The sequence below is a fragment of the Thunnus albacares genome, chromosome 17 (assembly GCF_914725855.1).
Source record: "Thunnus albacares chromosome 17, fThuAlb1.1, whole genome shotgun sequence".
Lineage (NCBI taxonomy): Eukaryota > Metazoa > Chordata > Actinopteri > Scombriformes > Scombridae > Thunnus > Thunnus albacares.
The window spans coordinates 18,451,442-18,470,980 of record NC_058122.1 but is presented as its reverse complement, the minus strand read 5'-3'; the positions used below and the strand labels follow the sequence as shown (position 1 = coordinate 18,470,980).

The following is a 19,539-nucleotide window of genomic DNA, read 5'->3' as shown; positions in this document are numbered from 1 at the left end:
GTGTTCTGTTTTGTTTTTACTTCTTGTTTGTCATATTCAACCTTAGATACCCAATCTAGCTTGGATAACAGTTACATGAAACCATATTATAACAGTGTGTAAATAAGAAGACCAAACTGGCAGAAATCTTTGCTGCAATGTCAGTTAAGATCAGACTTTACAACCTGTTTTTCATCATGAGCTCGAGCTGAGATGCACCAATGAATGAAATAGGATCTTACAATATAGGCTCATTTATTATTCATGTGGTTCAACTAATCAAGAGCAAATATGAATTGGTGATCACATTTAATTTTGTCATTTCTGTTTATTGTTTTGCTGTTTTCTTCATAGTTTCACACAGTTTGGCAGAGTTATGGGTGTAATTCCAACCTGTTTACAATTTCTCTCTTTGGAAGAGCAGCTAGTATCAATACAGTAAAGTATCAATTCAGTATTATCTTTAACAGTACAGTATATTCAACAGTGTTTGTTTAAAAAAGTAAAGCAATGAGATCTCAACTACATAACTGAGCTCGAAACAAAATAAACAATATATGCTGTACACCTATTGAACATGTAACTATCAAAGAGGAAAAACAAATAAATAAATGCCTCAACAAATAGCTTACCCAGCTTACTGTGGGTTTGACAAATACAATTTTATAAAAATTGTCTGATAAACTTCTTTTTACCAATTACTAACACTTCATATTTCATTTCCATTGATTCCTCATACCTATTGTTTGTTTCCACCATCCTTCTTATCTTTCTTTCCACCCCCCTTTCCTTTTCCGTGCTCTGCCTTTTCCCTCCCCTTTCCAGGATCCCCTTTCCATTTTTGTTCTCCTTGAGCCATCCCCTTCTGCAGCTGGGCTGTATGAACCTTCTCAATCAGAGAGAAGCAGTCGTCATCTGGGCTGATAGACCTGGTCAAGACATTCCCCTGTTCATTGGTTGCTCCTTGGTTGGGAGATGATGGCCTTGAGCGGCCCTTCCTGGGACTGGCACGGCTTGGAGAGCAGTGCCTGGATGTAACACCTTCTTTTGGGACAAGGTTTAAGTTGAAGGAAAGGGGTCTGCCAGGTGCTGGACTCAGAGGGATCACAAGATTATCCCCTGGGGCTCCTAGAGTGAGGAAGACTTCTGGGAATGTACATGGCTGGTCCATATTCTTATGTCCCTTTGACAGATAAAAGAGTCAAAAAAGGATCGATGAAAGCACACATATATTATCAAGATCACATCCTTGGGCAAATAGCTCACTATCAATACAAGCTTTGGCACAGCTTACCTGTTGTGGTGTGAAGCTCATAGACACCTTCACTGTAAGCTGTAAAGAAACATCATGTCATTGTTCTATGTGATATAAGTGTTTCAGTGACTCTTTAGTCTTGCATTAAGATAAAACTTTAAAATCACAACAAGGGCAAGAGACCCACCTCAGCAAAACTCACACTTGAAGCTCCAAGAGAGGAGTATTCTTTCCCCCTAACTGAAACCACTGCCCACATGTAGTAATGATTCATGTCAGAGTGAACAAACTGTCTGCTAAACAGTGCATCACTAAAGGCTGGACTCATGCAAGTAAGATCTTTTCATCTCATCATCTCATCGATTTGATGTACTTGTGCAAGGCACTAAAGATCAACCAGATCAGTAAAGTGTAAATTGCACTGACACCCTTTTATATGACCTCTGCATATTCAGTTTTCCAGTAATCACACTTGATGAAAATAGTTTTGCATTTGAGGGCAACTTTTTACCTGTCCTGGGGAATTTTGCTTCTGATATTCTGACCCGGGACTAAATGAGGCAGACTTGGGTATGGCCCTGGGGGAGCCAGATTCTGCAATTTGGGGTTGAGAGGAGGGTCTGGAGCGGTCCTTCCTTGGTGTTGTTGGTGTACTTTCAGCCACAGTAATGTGTGGGGCAGAAGCCTTGCAGAAGAAAAATGAGAAAAAAGGCAGACAAGCTGTCAAGTATTCCTTCATAACACCAGTGATTAGATGGTACAAATATGCACCATATCTAGGACTGAGGAGTCATTAAGGTGCAAAAAAATCTATTCTGCTCAACTATTCTATAGGGAGAACCTTGGGTTCAAGTATGACATTTCCCCCATGAATAGATCTCAAGTTACAGTACTGTAGTCACAAGGCCTGCATACCATTCACATTGGGGTTTGGAAATCACAAAAATAACAAGGAAATGAATTTAAGTTGGCAATGTTCTTTTTGTTCACACCACTAATTATTTAAATAGGGTGTAACCTACAACCTACTTTTGTATGACCAGTTTGTTTTCCTTCAGAATTCCCACGAATCCCCGGCAGGGTTGGAAGTGCAACACGCTGATCGTCTAGCCGTCTACCCTGACTGGAGGCAATGATTTTAAAGAATGCGTCAGCTTCTGCACCTGTTACGGAGAGTCAAGTGTTATTTTTATGGCATCTCAGAGACAGAAAACACATACTTGACCCTAAGTGCCCTGTGTGTTTTTCTGACCTGTGGTTACATTATTTAAAGCACTTCCATTGTGTGTGGGTGTAGCAGGAGTGCTTCTGCTCGGTTGTAAAGAGCAGCGTTGCTCATCCATACGTCCACCTTGTGCATGACTTATCATATTAAAGAACTGGTCCTGCTCAGCTGGAGATGCCTCCTAAAAAAAGATTTAAAGAGAGGAAAGCAATGAGAAGTGGGACAACTCAGAAATTACACAGACAACAGAGGCTCCCTGTCCACCAACACTGATGTTATTTTAACGTCTTTACTTAAAAGAACACGAGATTACAGGACAGTAAAAGTACAGGCAAAACTCTAAGCTGTGCATTGTGCAGCATGAAGTCTCACTTTCTGTTGGCCAGTCCTTCTGGGAGATTTATCAGATGTGTCTGAAGTAGGATGGTCCCTGCGTTGAGTAGATGGGGTACCTATAGTCTGTAAGATTTGGGGAGCAGAACATCTCTGTTCATCCATCCTTGAGCCCTGTGGGAGGAAAATAGGATTAACTGCAGTCATATTGTATCAAAAGAGTTGGGTGTATTATTAAATATTTCCTATATTTGTAATTAAATGTGTGAAGGACAAAATGACAGTCAACAACTTGTCACAATGGTCTTTATACCAAGCTAATTATGGGGCTAACCTGGACTTTGGAGACCATGTAACACAAGTGGCTTGCATCCATCTCTGCAGCAGCTGATGTGCCTCCATTCCGTATTCCTGGCAATGAAGGAAGAGATACTCGCTGGTCATCAAGCCGTCGGCCCTGAGAGTTGGCCAACAGGCTGAAGAACTTTTCAGAATCTGGACCTGGGAGAGTACAAAAGAGACATATTAGCTGAATGATCAAATGTGTAATGTGGAGTTATTACATAAGAACAGTGGAAGAGTAGAAGAAGAGTGGAAAGCAAACCTCTAACCTTTGGGCACTGTACTCTCAGTGGGCTTGTGTTTAGGTGTGGACTTGGGACTCGGGTTTAAGACACATCGCTGTTCGTCCATTCGCCCACGCTGGGCATGACTCATGAAGCTAAAAAAATCATCCTGTTCAGTTGGAGTCAAGACCTAGATGGTGAAAAAGGCATTAAGATTGCAGATTTAAAACATCATTGTTCTAAATGTAACTGGCTTTACCTCCCGAGGTGAAAAATTAAAGTGACTTGTGCATATACCTGTTTTGAAGATGCTTTATCTTTGCTCTTTGCACGTTCTATGTCTGAGCCAGGGCTGAAGGAGGATGAACGTGGAGGACCTGAACCAATGTTATCCTTTGAAGACTGGGCCTCTGGGGTCAGGATCTTGGGTAGGGAGCACCTTTGGTCGTCCATTCTGGAACCCTGAAAATTAATTGGACCATTTCCCACCATTTTTTATTTAGTTGCAGACTCCTTTAAGGCATACAGTTCCACATCACAACGAGCAGAAGATAATGAATGTCAACTATTTTGAATGCAAATGATATATCACAGCTTTCAGCACCTGTAAAAATCGTCCCATGTTAACCATTCTTAAAGCTACAAGCTGTTAGTTCATGGCATGCTTTAACATGACATTTTCTTCTAAACAGACTTTGAAGCACTATACATCCCAAACATGGGGAAGAGTGAAACTGTTTGCTGTAAATTCATGGCTGTTTGGCCTTTTGTGCCATCCAACAAATTACATTTCATTTGCATATTTTGTTAACATTCTAGTTTCATATTTGTGCAACATTTAAAGGAAGACAAAAGGTCACTATTTTGGATTTGATACTTTCATGCATTGATGTCAAAAATATTAGGTGTTTAAAAGAAAAGTTGGAAGGACTAACCTGAATTTTAGAGACGATGTCACTCAAGTCGTTTGAATCTTCTTCTGTCATGGATTTAGGATTTTCTTTCTGTAATCCTGGTAATGATGCAAGAGATACTCGCTGGTCATCGAGCCGTCTGCTCTGAGTGTTGGCCAAGAGGCTGAAGAACATATCAGAATCTGAGGCTGGGAAGATGAAATGTGAAAACATGTGTAATAGTTAAGTAACTATATAGGCAATGCAACTTGTCTGAAACGGGATCTGTCATAAAGAGGTGGTAAGCAAAAGACAACTGCAAGAATTGCAACACAATTCTGTAAATGTTTACAAAAATATTTGTAATACAGCCAGTTATATTTATCATTCACCTGTGTTTATTGTACTTGCAGCAGGCTTTCTGTCTGTGTGTTTGGGTGTGCAGGGAGCACTCCTGCAAACATTCAAGGAGCAGCGCTGGTCATCCATGCGCCCACGTTGGCCGTGGCTGATCATATTCATGAACTTTTGTTGCTCATCAGGTGTCTCTTCCTATTGGACAAAAACAGTGCAATAATGATCTGATCAAAATGAGGATGATCAACATTTAATAACACATGATCAAACAGGTCAGTAGAAAGAATCTGTAATAGCTAAAGCAACCACAATGACACAGTGGGAGAGAACAGACCTTTATGGAATTGGAGCGGTCACGCTGAGGGGGAACCTGTAATTGGTTGTCTGGCACTGACAGGAGCTTCCTGTTCATATCTGGAGTACTCTCTGTCACGGAGATCTGAGGTGCAGAGCCATGATGGTTATTACTCCCTGGTTCCTGAGAAAAAGTCACATTTTGGAGCAGAGGTCAGACATTACTTCATCACACAACCTGTGCAGATACATCCAGTCAGCCCTTTACAACCTTACTTGCGTACCTGGTCATTAAAGCGTCCCTGCATGTTGTCCGAGGTACTGAGGAAGTTCTTATTGTCTGAACCTGTGAGGAGCAGGGGTGAAACAATAAAGAAAAAATCTACAAAAGGAAACATACAATGCAGAGGGTATCTTTGTGTCTACTGTCCCAACCTGTAGGTGAGGTTTTGGTTTGTGAGGTTTTAGAAGGATTCAAGGCACAACACTGATCGTCCATTCGTCCACGCTGTGAGTAACTCATCATGTTGAAGATATGCTCCTGTTCAGGGGTTTCCTATTGAACATAAGCCAAAAGAATGGGCAAATAGTATGAACTACTACTTCATGTTTTTCTCCTTGGCACCAAATCTGTTGTCCTGTATAGTTGTCTCCATATCACAATAAAAGTATTGGAACTCATGTTGGGGATCAATTTAAAACATCAATGCATCATATTAAAAGGTAACAAATTACAGTATATTACACTTTCAACAAATTGTGATAAAATACTTATGACAAAGCATAAATGTAATAACTTAAAATATTTACTTCTTTTGGTAACTTTTGAGGAATAATATAAATCTGTAAAAACATCTGAAAAATACACATTGAACACTAATAAGAATAAAATTATTAGTCAAAAATGTAAACCATCAAAACAAAATACTTCAAAATGTACAAACTTTCAAGAATTGAGAACTGCTATTACAGTACAAAGGTCTTACCTGCACAGTGTCTGTAGCTTCTGATTTTGAATCCACTCCAGCAGCTGCCATCATGAAAAATAATACAAAAAGGGAAAAGGTCCCTGACTGAAAACTAGGTAAAATGCGAAACGTCAAGAAAGTTGCACAGATGTACTATTGATCGAGATCCCATTCAACACTTCTTGAATGGATCTATTGTATGTGCAATGGAATATATGGTCCTGTTCGATGTTTCTCCAAATGTGTACTGGATATGGCTTGGTGGAAGGCTTTTAAACAGAGTTAAGTCCGGAGTATTAACCCACTGCCATTAAGACCCCAGCCAGTGCCCCGTTCTTAATATTACCATCTGTAATCCCAGATGAAAACATAATCCTCAACATGGAAAGGGATGATCTTTTTCACTGGTAGGTGTACATGACTGCCCTTTGACCTAACACTATACTTAAAGTTCATGTTTGCATTTTGAAGCTTCCACATTGTCATTATATGGAGCAAGAAGGCATATGCCTGGGTCACGCGGTATTGAGATGAACAAATCTGCCCCTGCTGTGATACACTTATCAGTATAATACACACATTTTAATAATACCTCAAATATTTGGTTCTGGTTGTAAAGGGTTGTAAATATTCAAACTCACAGCAAATTGAGCTGTCTGATACATTCATAGAAGCTCAGAAAAGCTAGTGAGTGGACCTTGATTTGAGATTGTTTTGTCACACATTTAAAACAACTTTTAAATCACAATTTAGAGTGCATATAATGTTTCTTTATTACTTACTTATATTACTTTTAACAACCAAGAAACACACAACCACCACATTTGCTCCCAGCAATATATTAAATTGAAAGGTAAATGTGCAAGATTTCACAAGACAGCAGGTGAGACATTTTGTCTGAGATGAAATTTCCCAGATGAGGAAAAAAAGGGTACCTAGAGAAGACAGATATCACACACTTAATGTCCCTGGATATAAGGTACATACACTTATTGACTTATATACATCTAGATTAGACTTGAATGAAATTTTTGGTGTGAGATGATCAGCTTTGTGGGAATGATACAATCCTTTCAGTACAAAACTAAGGAAATCAAATATATAGTAACAAAAATAAGAATTTGAATGAGAATAGTACAATAATCAAAATATTAATAACACCTACATTCAAATTAAATATTTTCAACATAATTTCAATCACAGAAGTATACAGAACCAATTTCACAACAAACAATAAGAAGAACCTTCTAAAATAAAATAAAGCATCACAAACATTTCCTTCCATCTACATCTAAAATTTCTCTTCATGTTTCACTTCTGATGTCAGAGATGCTGTGACAAGATCGGCAACCAATCATCTCAGAAGAAAGACTAAACCCTTATTCAAATGCGCTCTTCCCTGTTCAGGGTCTAACAATCAGGATTAGGAACTTGGTCCAGACTCTTCAGGTCATTAAGGAAGCTGGTTGGAGTCAGGATGTGAGTTGAGCCTGTCAAGGAGAAAAATTATATATTGAATAAAGGCAAAACCTCTTGAATGCTATATTCTTAGGAGGAAGCAGAAAAATCATGTTGCTTCACAACAGCAATTGCTTACCAATCAGCACTTCCCATTTCCCGTCAGTGGCTCGAGTGACTTCGTAGGCAGAGCGCATCTCTGACTGTGACACGCCACCAATCACAAAAATGATAAGCCGCGGGCCAGAACGATACTCTGTTGGAGATTTATTTTTGTGCCAGTGTCCAAAACGTGCACTGCTGTAAAAGAATAAAAACAATAATTTAGCAACAAGTAACTAAATGAAAGTTTGTTTGTGAGCCGCCAGTTTTATTACAGATACATGATCCTTCATTAATCATTTCAATTTCAATTAAACAGCAACCACTCAAAATATCATGGAATATTTCCTTTTAATACAGTATTAAGAAGAAATTGACCCTGATGATTTAATGTGAATGTGAAAATCCTAAAAAATAAAGCATGTCACGTGGGGAAGAAAATAAAGCCGCCTGAGAAGAAGCAGAAATCCGAAACAAGCAGAGAAATGACTTTTTTCCGGTCAGTTCAAGCTGATATTGTATTTATATTTTATTGTAATTCTCTACTTACTACTTCCGCTAATCAGTTTTATAATGTTACAAAAGTTCAACTTCCATGTCTGGTTTTACACAACCATCCCTGTATAGTCAGCCTGTATTCTAGTGTTAATATTAATGACTACTCAGCTTTAATTCTGCACTTTGCTAAAAGGAAAGGATGACAGGCATTGTGCATTATACAGATTATGAGTGCACCCAGGTCCATCAGAGTGGTTTGTATAAGCACCATCATCATGATGGGAATTCCCTGTAGGATTATATTCAGTATTCAAAGCAAAACTGGCTTAATTTCACCCTTTCATCTCCAACTTACTTTGTCAAAAGCTTGTCTCGATCTCAGTTACAGGGATAAAAGCTTTCATTTTACAAAAATAATCTGCCTGTTACCCAATTTAACAGTTGTCTTGCTTCAAAAACAAACAACAACAATTGTTTTACAAACTAATATTTCCTTGGAATGCTTTCATTTAATAATTTCTTTATATACATTGCAAACTCTGATAAAATGAAAGTGATCTTTTTTTTAGTTCCCACCTGACTGCTGCCTGGGTTGTATTGATGGGAGCAGGATCAGATATGAATGGCCACTGCTTTCTGTCCAGTTTATCCTCAATGGCATCCTGGGAAACAGAAACACAGATGGTGTAAAAAGCTGAAAGCAAAACTGAGCAGGTGTGCCAGCAACATCTGAAACCTCACTTCGGCTTTAATACCTCCATGACGTCTTTGATGATGGGAGTCCATCGAGAGAGATCGTATGTGCTCTCTGTGCGCACCTTCGGCTCTGGCAGCATTTTACCAGCGTTGCGGCCCTAAAAAAAACAACGTAACACATGTAAGAAATACTCACATACAAACATTAAGACCATAGTCAAACGGAAATCAAGAAATTTACCTCAGCTATAATGTTACAGCCCAGGTTCTGCAGGTTGGTGATGATGTTGCTGTCTGCCTGTATGTTTGCATGCTGAATGAGCTTGGCGAGATTCTCCTCCCCGATGCCTACATGGCAAGCATAACTCTTTTATTTAAAACTTGATGTTTTTTTGCACAAAAAAATATTGGTTTTAAAATGTCACATAGGTATTACTTTAAACAGACACAGTTGTGTCAAGGGCCCACCTTTTTTCTTGTGGAATATGTAGAGCAGTATGATGCGGATTTTGTCATAGGCCTTAATTTCATTGTTGAGGAGCACAGGAACAATGCTCTTCATGGCATCTTTTAGAGGTTCCCCCTCCGCATTTGCACCTATTGCAAGGTCCTGTGGAAGACACCCGTGGTTAACTATTAACTGCTACTGGAATCTGAATTACCAATCACACCTTAAGTCAGCTGACAGCCAGGCAGCTGATACTCTTAACAGAGCAGTATTCTGAAGTGAAAATTCTGCCATACTGTATATATACTGTGTGTGTGTGCGTGTGTGTACTGCTTCTCAACCTTGTTCTATGTCTTCTCAATTCAATTCTCTCGCTCATGACCACGCAATAATTTAGGAAGACTGCATTGGCACTATTGCTCTAACCATTAAACTATTTTAAGTTAATGCTGGTGTTACAAAACACTGAACGCATATTGCATATTTAATCCATCAACTATGTCAAAAATAATGACAAATATTGGCTACTTAACTTGGGCTTTTATACTTACGTCTAGCTAGGGGATTTCCCTTTAATGATATCCTGGGCACTGTGCAATCTCCCGAAAAACTAAGCCTTGTTAGGGCCAATCAACAACAAAACTTTTTGCAAGCAACTAAAATTAGAAAATGGCGAGAAGAGCACGTGTTATACACATACATCTGTAATTGCTTGTCCAAACAATATAAAACACTTACACAAATGACAGCTGAAAGAGAGCTATTGCTGTTTGGATCACACTGTTCATCACAGAGCCAAAACATGCCCATTGGATTAAAGAGGCAGCTTTCAGACATGCTGGCAATCCATTAATGCAGTCGAGTTGTTCAGTCATACAAAAAGGCCCCATTAACACTTGCATCTCATAATGCCACAACCATGCATGGCTTATCATTTCCTGTGTGGTTGAGACTCATTTGATACAAGGCTAAATGTGGCAGAATACAGGCCCTCAGGGAGACAAAGCATGTCTGGCACATCCAAACAACACACTGGGGTCTGGCACTGGTCTGGGCCTTGGCTTTATCCCACTCTTTAAAAAGCCTGGCTCATGCAGGAACCTGGAAGGATTTCTACATTACCAAGTAGTAGATATGCATGTTATTAAATGCCTTTACATGGCATAATAGCCTCTTCTGCATTTCTGTAGATATACGGATGCTGATGTCCGGTCACAAGCTTCTTATGCAATATTACGATTATGATTCTCCATTAAACATCACAAGACCGTGCCAGTGGCATTTGAACACACCCCAGAGGAGCTATAAATAAAGACACTATAAAGTCGAGGTCACTTAAGAGTGCTGAGTGAGTGGCACACTAGTAATTCCATGTCAAACATTCTCTCTAAGATACTTACTGTCAGCGGCTAATACAGTGGGACATTCTTGTTGATCCTGTGTGATAAAAACTAAAGACTGACAGGTTTTGACAACAACACAAGAGCAGACAAATTCCAAGAAGTTCAATGGCTCAGTTGTAATCTATGGTAGCCTTTCTCTTGAGGGATCAAGAGTCCATTATCGTGTTTCTATTTATACCTCCAACTATAGATGTACAGGAACACTAAAGCTTCACTTGTTACATTGCCAGACAACTATAGATGTAATGAACTGGACCTCCATGGATTTAAAAAGACTATAAAGATGTTTACTACAATGAAAATGCTGTTTGTGTCCGAATGACCAATTTTCTAAGTCAAAATTTTGGATGATCCCGTCACAACATGAGATCAATTTCAAATGTACACTCCACAAGAGTACTGACCTGTTCCACTTCACAAAGCTTATCAAGAGAGGTCTTGAACTTCTTCATACAAGCTTCAGCTAGGTGCAAGTGAGTAGAGTACTGTGAATGAAATAAAAAATAAGCATTACATGTACAATATCGCAACATTAATATACTAAAAAGGTGAACAGCTGGCTTTTCCTTATCCCACTCACATTGCTCAGCTCCTTCTGATACTGTGGCATCTTCTTCAACATCTGAGAGAGATCTTTGATGTTGGCCTGAAATGGAAAACACATTTGTACTCAAATTGCATCAAAATAATAAAAAACAGTCTTCATGTTAAATCACAGACATTTGTAATAATAACAAAAATGATTATTGCACATAAACACTCACATTGTCAGTGCACATTCTCTTGCTCTCACAAAAGGTGCGAAGAAGATCTGTCACTTTCCTGCAATAATTAATTTGGGAAATGATTGTTAATGAGCAATCAAATTATAATCTAGGTACCTCACATTATACAGGAGCAAAACTTTACCCAACTGTTATACATGCACGCACACACACACAATGCCTTTTACACCATCTTTTGGGCAACTTTCTTATTGCAATCTGAACTGCCTTACTTGGCCCCTCTATTCCATTAAAATATGACTTGAGTGAACAAAAAACAGATGAATTCATTATTTTCATTTCCCTCCATTAAATATAATATTACAATGTAATATCAAAGTAACAATTTCTAACTTTGAGAGGGCACACATAGTGAGGTGTGTGTTTTGAAGGTATAATATACAGCCAGGTGAAAGCAATGACCAGCACTTGTTGGGAAGGATGACCATGAGAGGCACTCATGTGGACTTACTTAGTGACATCTGCGATGTGCATATGTCTGAGTTGAACCCAGAGCTCATCATCTTCGTCCAATAACACTTCTCTGTCTTTTGCATTTCCAATGCCGGTTGTCTGATACCTTAAAAAAAAAAAAAAAAAAAGTACATAGGTACAACAAAAATTTGTATGGAAAAATGGGACGCCAAATATAGCACACTGACTTTGCAAAGTCAATGAACAGCAGCTCCAGTAAAATCAGATGTTTACTCACTTATAGATATCCTGCGTGATATCAAGCAAATCGTAAGCCATTGCCTGGAAGGTCAACTCATGTAGAATAGGTGAGATGGGATCGAACCCACGATCAATAATCAGTAGCTGGGATCGTGCCTTATCAGCACCCTGAAAAACAAGACAGATTAGGCATATGAATCAATAAAAATGAAAGATATTTATTACTCCACAGATGCATAATAAACTAGGACCTAGTCTACAGTACGCATGAAACATAAAGTCCTCTGTTATGTTTTTGTGAGTCATGCAGTGAAAGTGTTATCAGTTTTTATCTAAACAAAAAAAAAAAAAAAAATCACAAATTGCAACAATCACTGTCTGATTGCAGCATGACTGATGCAGCATGAGGCAGCACTTCAGCAAACTTGCCATGTCATGTATAGTAAAAGGAAATACAGAGAATGCTCATACAGCACAGTTAATGCAATTCAGATGAATGGGGGAAAAAAGAGAACAGTAATACATGCCTGTTAAGACCCATCTCAGGAGCAAGGAAATGTCAGCTAAGAGAGACAGAAAAGAAGAAGGGAAAAAGAGAAAGGTCCAGCAAAGCATGAGAAAAATTAGGAAATAAACAGGAAATAAAACCCTGAAACCACAGAAACGTCCACAACCAGTAAAGGTGAAGAGCTGCAGAATCCCAATGGAAGTTTATTTTCTTGTATGAAAAAGCTGGTTCAGCAGAAAAAAAGCAGTGTAAGAATCCAGTTCTAGATTTTTTTTTTTGTCAAAGAATTGCATTAATACAGTAGAGCACATAGGAATTGATGCGGGTGGTATCTTAGTGGTCCCTAACCTCTCCCATGCTTGGGTTGTCAGCTTTGTGAGCATTAAGGCGCTGGTAGACCTCTTCAGCCAGTCTAGCATTCTCCTCTGGTCCCCTGTGAGACAGGGTGGCATGCAACTTTCAATCAGCAAGAAAACTCAGTGGCAAACTAATTTCATTGTACTTTGATGCAAGACTTCCATACTTGCGGAATCGGATTGCAGGATACTCCTTAAGTGTGTCACACAGGGTTGCAATTTGCTCGGCCAGATTCTCCATCATTTTGTCTCTTTCTACAGTGGGTTTTGAGCTATAGAAGGAGTGCAAGGAGGTTGGGTCGTCCAGGGAGAATACCTGTAGGGGTGACAAGGATTAAGATTTGCCTCAGTTTGAATATATCTTACTGATGACCAGAGGCGTTTCTAGAAGAAGAAGATATGGGACTAATCCAAGATCGTCAAGAGCTTAATCTTTTATTTTCTTCCTGTCTTTGCGTAATGATAGGCCTATTTGTCCAGTGAGGGAACAACTACTGTAAATGATGGTACAATGAAATGTTATTTATTTAACAATTTACTCTAACAGTTAGAGAGGCTGCGTTCAGTATATATAAATGCTTCCATGCGCACAGTAATGCCACTACAGCAAATATTGTGAGACACTGCATTTTAAGCAGCAAAACTGAAAACTGTAATTATAAACTTCACAGAACACAAAATATAACTTTATTTATTATGTATATATTTATTTATTTATGTTGAACATAGTGGAGCATTTAGCGACTTTAGCTAGCAGAAATCAAATCAGAGCTAAAACGAGATTTAAGGACAGCTCAAAAATTAGATTAGATAAATGAATTTAAAAATTAATTGATGTTGATAATGTTGGTTTAGGAGACAAGTGGAGACAATCCCCTACCTGAGACTCATACGGCAGGAAAGCAACATTGATCTCTTTTAAAGTCTTGACAACTTTGGAAACTCTGGATCTCCCAATCTCAGTGAAGAGGCCATCTGGGCAAGCTACAGAAGTAAAAGAATAACAAATATTAGGAATGGCAATAGGTTGATCTCATTATTTTATATATTTTGTAACTTGTAACATGTTTTGAAAACTACATTTGAAAATAGTATTATTCATAAAGTGTCTGTAGCTGTAGCAGAGTATACTGTACACACACACAAACTTACTGTCAGTGAAGAAGATGTGTGCTGCTTTGTAAGTAAAGGCAGTGTCTTTGAAGTCATTAATGAGAGCACGAACTGACTGTAATTCAAAAAAACAAAATGTTGTTTCAAAGGTTCTGAATATGGGAAATGTCAAAATATGAGAAATATCAAAATGAACACAGAAGACCACTAACCTTCTCTATTGGTGAAATCAGATATATGGCCTCCAGACTAGAGATGGGCTCCCTGCGTTTGTTGATATCCTCCACAACTGAAAAGCAGAGAGGAGAGGAATTTTACTTCAGTCTGAACCATATGAATTAACCGATATCACATGCAAATAAAACAATCTATGTGAAATACAGCAACATAATGCATTGATACAAGCTGCCAAGACAACTTAAGTAAGTGCTGACATTAATTACTCCTAGAAGGAAAAAACCTCCATCTTCCATGGGAATATTAGTTGAGTTATAAATGCAGGTGAAAAACAGATTAATGTCATCCAGCTATAAGGGAAGGGGTGAAATGTGTACTTAAATACTAAAACACAACAGCTCTGAGTATAAATTGTGTAAATCCCCCAGATTGAGTAAAGTTGAGCTGAATTTAAAAAGGAAAGTATATGGATATCTGTACCTGTATACAACTGATGCACAGGACGCAAATTCAATAATTATCTGCATACTTACTGGTCACCCCCTCTGCCAATATGTCAGACATCTTGCAGCAAGAGGACAGAATTCGCATGCTCATGTGGTCCACAATAAGAACCTGAAGAAACACATGAAATAAACAGGGGTTATAATTCAGTGTGACAAAATCAGGGGATGTCTTGATTCTTATTTGTCAACTTCCCTTACCTTCCATTCTCCATCCTTCTTCACACTCTTGATGACCCCATTGAGGATTTCTGTAGAAGACAAGACAAAGATTCATATATAATTACAGAACTATCAATAACTTCTGAGAAAACATTTCTATCTCAGCACAGGAAATAGGTACAATGGGTAACAAGTGCTACAATATATATAATGACGCCACTGCTGCAATACTTTAGCAATTCTGTTTGTAAAGCAGAAGTAACATAACACCATAGTAATTTTTTTAATAAGGAAAATGTATGATTCAAAAAATTCAATTTTTTTATAACAGCATTCTATCTTAATTTATACAATTCCTATTTAGTTAAATTAATCTCTATAAAGTACAACTAAATCCAGCATTTAATCTGTTGTGCACCAGTGGATTAAAAGAGTAAAAGATTACATATGTGGTTTAATTGAAAGGTTTTCCAATTTCATGTATAAACACAATGCAAACGGTTAGAGGTCAATTACATGTCTAAAACTTTAAATCAGGAACCAGGAACTTTCTTAAAATAAACCCATATTTGGCACTTGTATTTACCAACTCAGCCAGTTGGGTGCAACTGTCTTGCATTATACTGTTGAGATCACAGACTGTGAAGATCCACAATAGCATATTTGTGCTAGTGACTTCATAGGCACAACAGCTGAGGTGTGGTGCTACTGGTGAAACAAATTGCAAAACTGAGGGTTACCTGCAGTGTTTTACAGTGGAAGTGGGCCAACATGCCCAAAATACCTTGAAATTACACATTAACCTACAGGGTAAAAGAGCAGAGACGCCATTTCATGTTGCAAAAGCCATTATATTTAATGTGGCCATCATCTGAAATGTCTTAAATCCCATTTACTGACATTGTACTTTGAAGGAAGCATTCAAGGAAGGAGACTGTGGGAAGACACGTACTGATGAATGAAGAGCCACACAACTTCCTTGTCGAACACATTTAGAAACACAGTGGTGACTCACAAAGGAATTTGTTTGAGTGCTATTATTACCATATCAAGTCTATTGCAAATTGAAATGATAATTGGCTGGTTACAGGAAATTAATCCAGCAGTTAACTATAAAGAAAAATAACAGAACTATGATCTAGTTTTGTACCAACATACTGTACATTCAACAACATAAAACTGCCAGAATTACTGTAGACTAACTGACACCAAATTGTGTAAATGTAAATATAAGAAACATTACAAACTCAATATTGTTCTCATTGTTGTTGTTTTTTTGAGATTTTGAACCAAGAGGAAAATTCCACACCGACAAATGTCTTGTCTTGTAATGCCAAACCTATTTCCATACTGGGAACTGGAAACGATGACTACTTGTTACTTGCATTAAAATAGACGACCATTCCAAGCAATCCTGACAAGATTAGCTGATGTATTTGGTAATTTTCAAAATGTCAAAAAATATCTGCACGCAAAATTGCCCTGGAAACCTGTCTAGCCTATAACACAATGCTGTTTGAAGCCTTATTTGAATTTATTCTGTCACTGGCCTGAGTTTAATACTAAAGATTACTTATTTTATTTGCCATTATTAACAATGCCAAAGGAGAGGATCTGCACACTCCTGTGCTTAAACTAAACAACAATATTTCAAGCATCAGGTCAACCTCACAAGACCTGGCCACATTTCCAGCCTGTTTATGTTGATTTCATAAATGTGTGTTTTATATTCCTATTGTCATAAATAATAATAATGGCATTGAATTGAATGGCAGATATTTTAAAAGACAGCACAAGAATAAGCGCATATTCCAAAATTCATAGAAATTAACTATTACTATTGTAATTGGTTAGTACAAGCGAATAACAAGTCACTGTAGGCCTGATCCTGGGCAAGGTCAGGATTATTAGCAGTACACACCTAAAAATTTCAACAACTCTGAGCGACAGGTGTGTTCACACCACACTCCTAATGTGTAAAAGAACAAAATACGGTCACAGACAACCCTTGCAGAAATACTGCATATTTTACAGGAGTTGTATCTGTATTGAAAACATTTTACCAATTAGAGTTTTAAGTTGTTTAGAATAATTACCATTTTATTTTAACACTTGAAATATTATGTAACATTAACAAACACTCAGTGGCCACTTTATTAGGTACACTCGTATAATCTAATGCAATTCAATACAACAGCTCTGTCATGAATTCTATTTTATTAAGTTTATAATGTTCAATTTGAATTGACAGCGTCGGAAATGTGTAAATTGAATTGTATGTTTATTACTGAGGTCATAGTTAAAGGTGGTGTTGTACTGAACTACATTATATTGAGAGGTGTTTCTAATGTTTTGGTCCTCCCGATTTACATACAGAATATTACAAACACCTCTGAGTATAACGCAGCTCAGTACAACACCACCACCACCAACTATGACCTCAATACTAAAACATATAATTGACTTAACAACTCTATGACAGCGTAAAAAAACAACACCTGAATATTATAAGCGACATAAAAGCAAAATGTATGCCTGAGCTAGTGTATTGGATGACATTATATTGTGCATGTGTACCTGTAAACATGTAAACATTAGACTTATTAAATAAACATTAGACTTACATAATATTATTTGACTTTGTATGGATTTGTGAATATAAAATGCCCTGATTATCAGCAGATCTATAAGCTACTTTTACACCCGGTTCGATAGTTATTTGTTAAATTACACGAGACAAGTGTGTTAATACTGAAATATAAGATACAACAAAACATATTGCACCAAAGGTTTGTGATTTTATTAATGTTAAATTATACATACTCCTGTTGATTTAACTAATCGATAACAAGCGAAGTTATGAACTTCCTTTTCGGGTTAACTTAGTAAGCTAACGTTAGCCTTACATTAGCCAACAACTTGGACTGACAGTCACTGAGACTTTTAACGTTAAGTTACTCTTTGTACGTCTGTCAAATGTCATAACAACAAACCACCATTTCCACCCAATAACTGTTGTTACCAACACATGCAATACAATAATACTACTTTTTAGCCCTAACTTAGTTAATTAAATGACATTATTTCTTTCGGTAACGTTAGCATTTTGATTGAGACTGGAGCAGGAAGAAACCTAAAGGACCGACGTCCTCAACGGTGTTAAGTGTCAGGTTTAGCGTCAGTTTATTAAGCTGATGCGAGATAAGTTCGGGTAAAGTACCTATGTCTTCTGGTTGGAAGAAACTTCATGAAAGGATAAGACTTTACAACAAATATGTCACTTACTTTCTCCTACTACCGCTTTCAGCCCACTCGGTGCCATCTTGACAGCAGTCTGCTGGTTAGGCGGTCACTTCCTTGTTGTTAAAGCCTGTATGGTCCAAGCACTCAGCTATTCACAGAGAAATACTGCCCCCTACTGTCTGATGTTTATCTCGCAAGAACACGTCATAGCAAGAATAGCAAGAATACAGGAGATATCTGTGAAACTATTAATTCCAATTCATTTTGGCCTTAAATAAAGCCTGGCAATTCCTGAGCTTATCTACAAATTCAGTGTAACCAATAACTATAGTAAAATAGTAAATACAACAATTAAATGTGAGCACTGTTGTGTCGTACAGTGTTTCTGGTCATCACCAAGAATTGTGATAATTAAAGCCTCAAGATAATAATATGATGAGGACAATGTGATCACTGAAGCAAGGTTTATACCATCAGTACACTTCCATAGCTCATCACAGGAGGAAAATTATTTATCTACCTTTATCTTGCCTATATGTGTATCACATAATACTATATTTTTAATGCGTTTCAAAATGAATGGCAGCTATTAAAAAGAAACAGCTGCAAGAAGGAAAATACACACACTCTCTCTGTCTCCAGTGCCTCTGGAGAGAGACTGTGAGACATCTAGCTGGCCACCGTTCATTGCCAAATATATTTCAAGGGTATCATTTGATGGACCTTGGGGAAAAAACATGTCATCGTTTCATCATGATGGATGAGAACTTCAGCAGTTCATTAGTTCGGTTGATGTCGGACACATCTGAGACTTAAGAGTGTCTGGACAAGCTAATCCCTGTCACATATACTCATATTTCGGAGATCATAGATAGCTGTGCTGGTCTAAAGAAGGTCACGGTGTAATTTTGTCCATGTCATATTCAAAATGATTTGTGAACTGTTATGAACCCTTAAGCATGTGAGAACAAGTATTACCTCTTAAAAAGGGCATTAATTTGAAACTGTTGTGTTTGAACTGCAACCAGCACAACATCCTAATAACATTCAGGGTCAAATTCAGAGATAATTGGAGCTGGATGATTGACAGCGCTGTGGTGTCATACTAGCCGTAACATGCATATCCTCATGCACATTCAGCATACAAGATAGATGCTGGGAATTCCTTTTTTAAACTGATGGCACCAGCTTACACATGAATTATTGGTAAAAGCCTGATAAATATATTGTTTTATTTCAGTTGAAACATTTTGAAGTTACTGAGGTACATATTTCAGTATTTTATGTTGCCTTTGTTCCAGGATGTACATTTGGGTCACACTTAATATGGATAGTCAATGCCATTGCTCAAGTTGTTGCAAAATCAGTAATAATGAATTACATATTTAGTAATATAATTATGTGAAAAGCAGCCTCTTATGTGATTTAGCATTAAGGAATATATGGGGTCAGGGAAAAGACTCAGGTACAAGTGGCACTTTCTAAACAAGAACTTATGTTTTTGTCTTTATTAACCCAGCGGAGGTTTACGGACAACAAATGCTCACATTGACACAATGTGGA

The 19,539-nt window shown here is 37.8% G+C and overlaps 2 protein-coding genes across 4 annotated transcripts; both read right to left on the bottom strand.

Moving 5' to 3' along the window:
* Window positions 1–287: 287 nt before the first annotated feature.
* On the bottom strand, window positions 288–6,165 carry LOC122967189. Its single transcript, XM_044331712.1, has 15 exons — window positions 5,889–6,165; window positions 5,338–5,458; window positions 5,187–5,248; window positions 4,943–5,086; window positions 4,644–4,803; window positions 4,294–4,460; window positions 3,656–3,820; window positions 3,404–3,548; window positions 3,127–3,293; window positions 2,832–2,966; window positions 2,487–2,640; window positions 2,264–2,397; window positions 1,746–1,919; window positions 1,274–1,312; window positions 288–1,162 (listed from the first exon to the last, which is right to left on the bottom strand). Exons 1-15 carry the CDS (start codon window positions 5,940–5,942, stop codon window positions 719–721), a joined length of 2,265 nt encoding a protein of 754 aa, XP_044187647.1. The 5' UTR covers window positions 5,943–6,165; the 3' UTR covers window positions 288–718.
* Window positions 6,166–6,618: 453 nt separating this feature from the next.
* On the bottom strand, window positions 6,619–18,091 carry stxbp2 (syntaxin binding protein 2). Of its 3 annotated transcripts, none has more exons than XM_044331813.1 (19): window positions 18,019–18,091; window positions 14,773–14,822; window positions 14,602–14,683; window positions 14,104–14,180; window positions 13,931–14,006; window positions 13,659–13,762; window positions 12,946–13,094; window positions 12,771–12,855; window positions 11,952–12,082; window positions 11,712–11,819; window positions 11,240–11,297; window positions 11,056–11,121; window positions 10,880–10,960; window positions 9,093–9,234; window positions 8,866–8,972; window positions 8,684–8,782; window positions 8,505–8,590; window positions 7,468–7,625; window positions 6,619–7,360 (listed from the first exon to the last, which is right to left on the bottom strand). In XM_044331813.1, the coding sequence occupies exons 1-19, from the start codon at window positions 18,053–18,055 to the stop codon at window positions 7,281–7,283; spliced, it is 1,776 nt and encodes a 591-aa protein (XP_044187748.1). In that variant the 5' UTR covers window positions 18,056–18,091; the 3' UTR covers window positions 6,619–7,280. The 3 variants fall into 3 exon arrangements, with proteins under 3 accessions (XP_044187748.1, XP_044187747.1, XP_044187749.1); XM_044331812.1 differs by having other exon boundaries at window positions 7,468–7,628; window positions 18,019–18,089; XM_044331814.1 differs by having other exon boundaries at window positions 7,468–7,628; window positions 18,015–18,059.
* Between the last annotated feature and the right edge of the window lie 1,448 nt (window positions 18,092–19,539).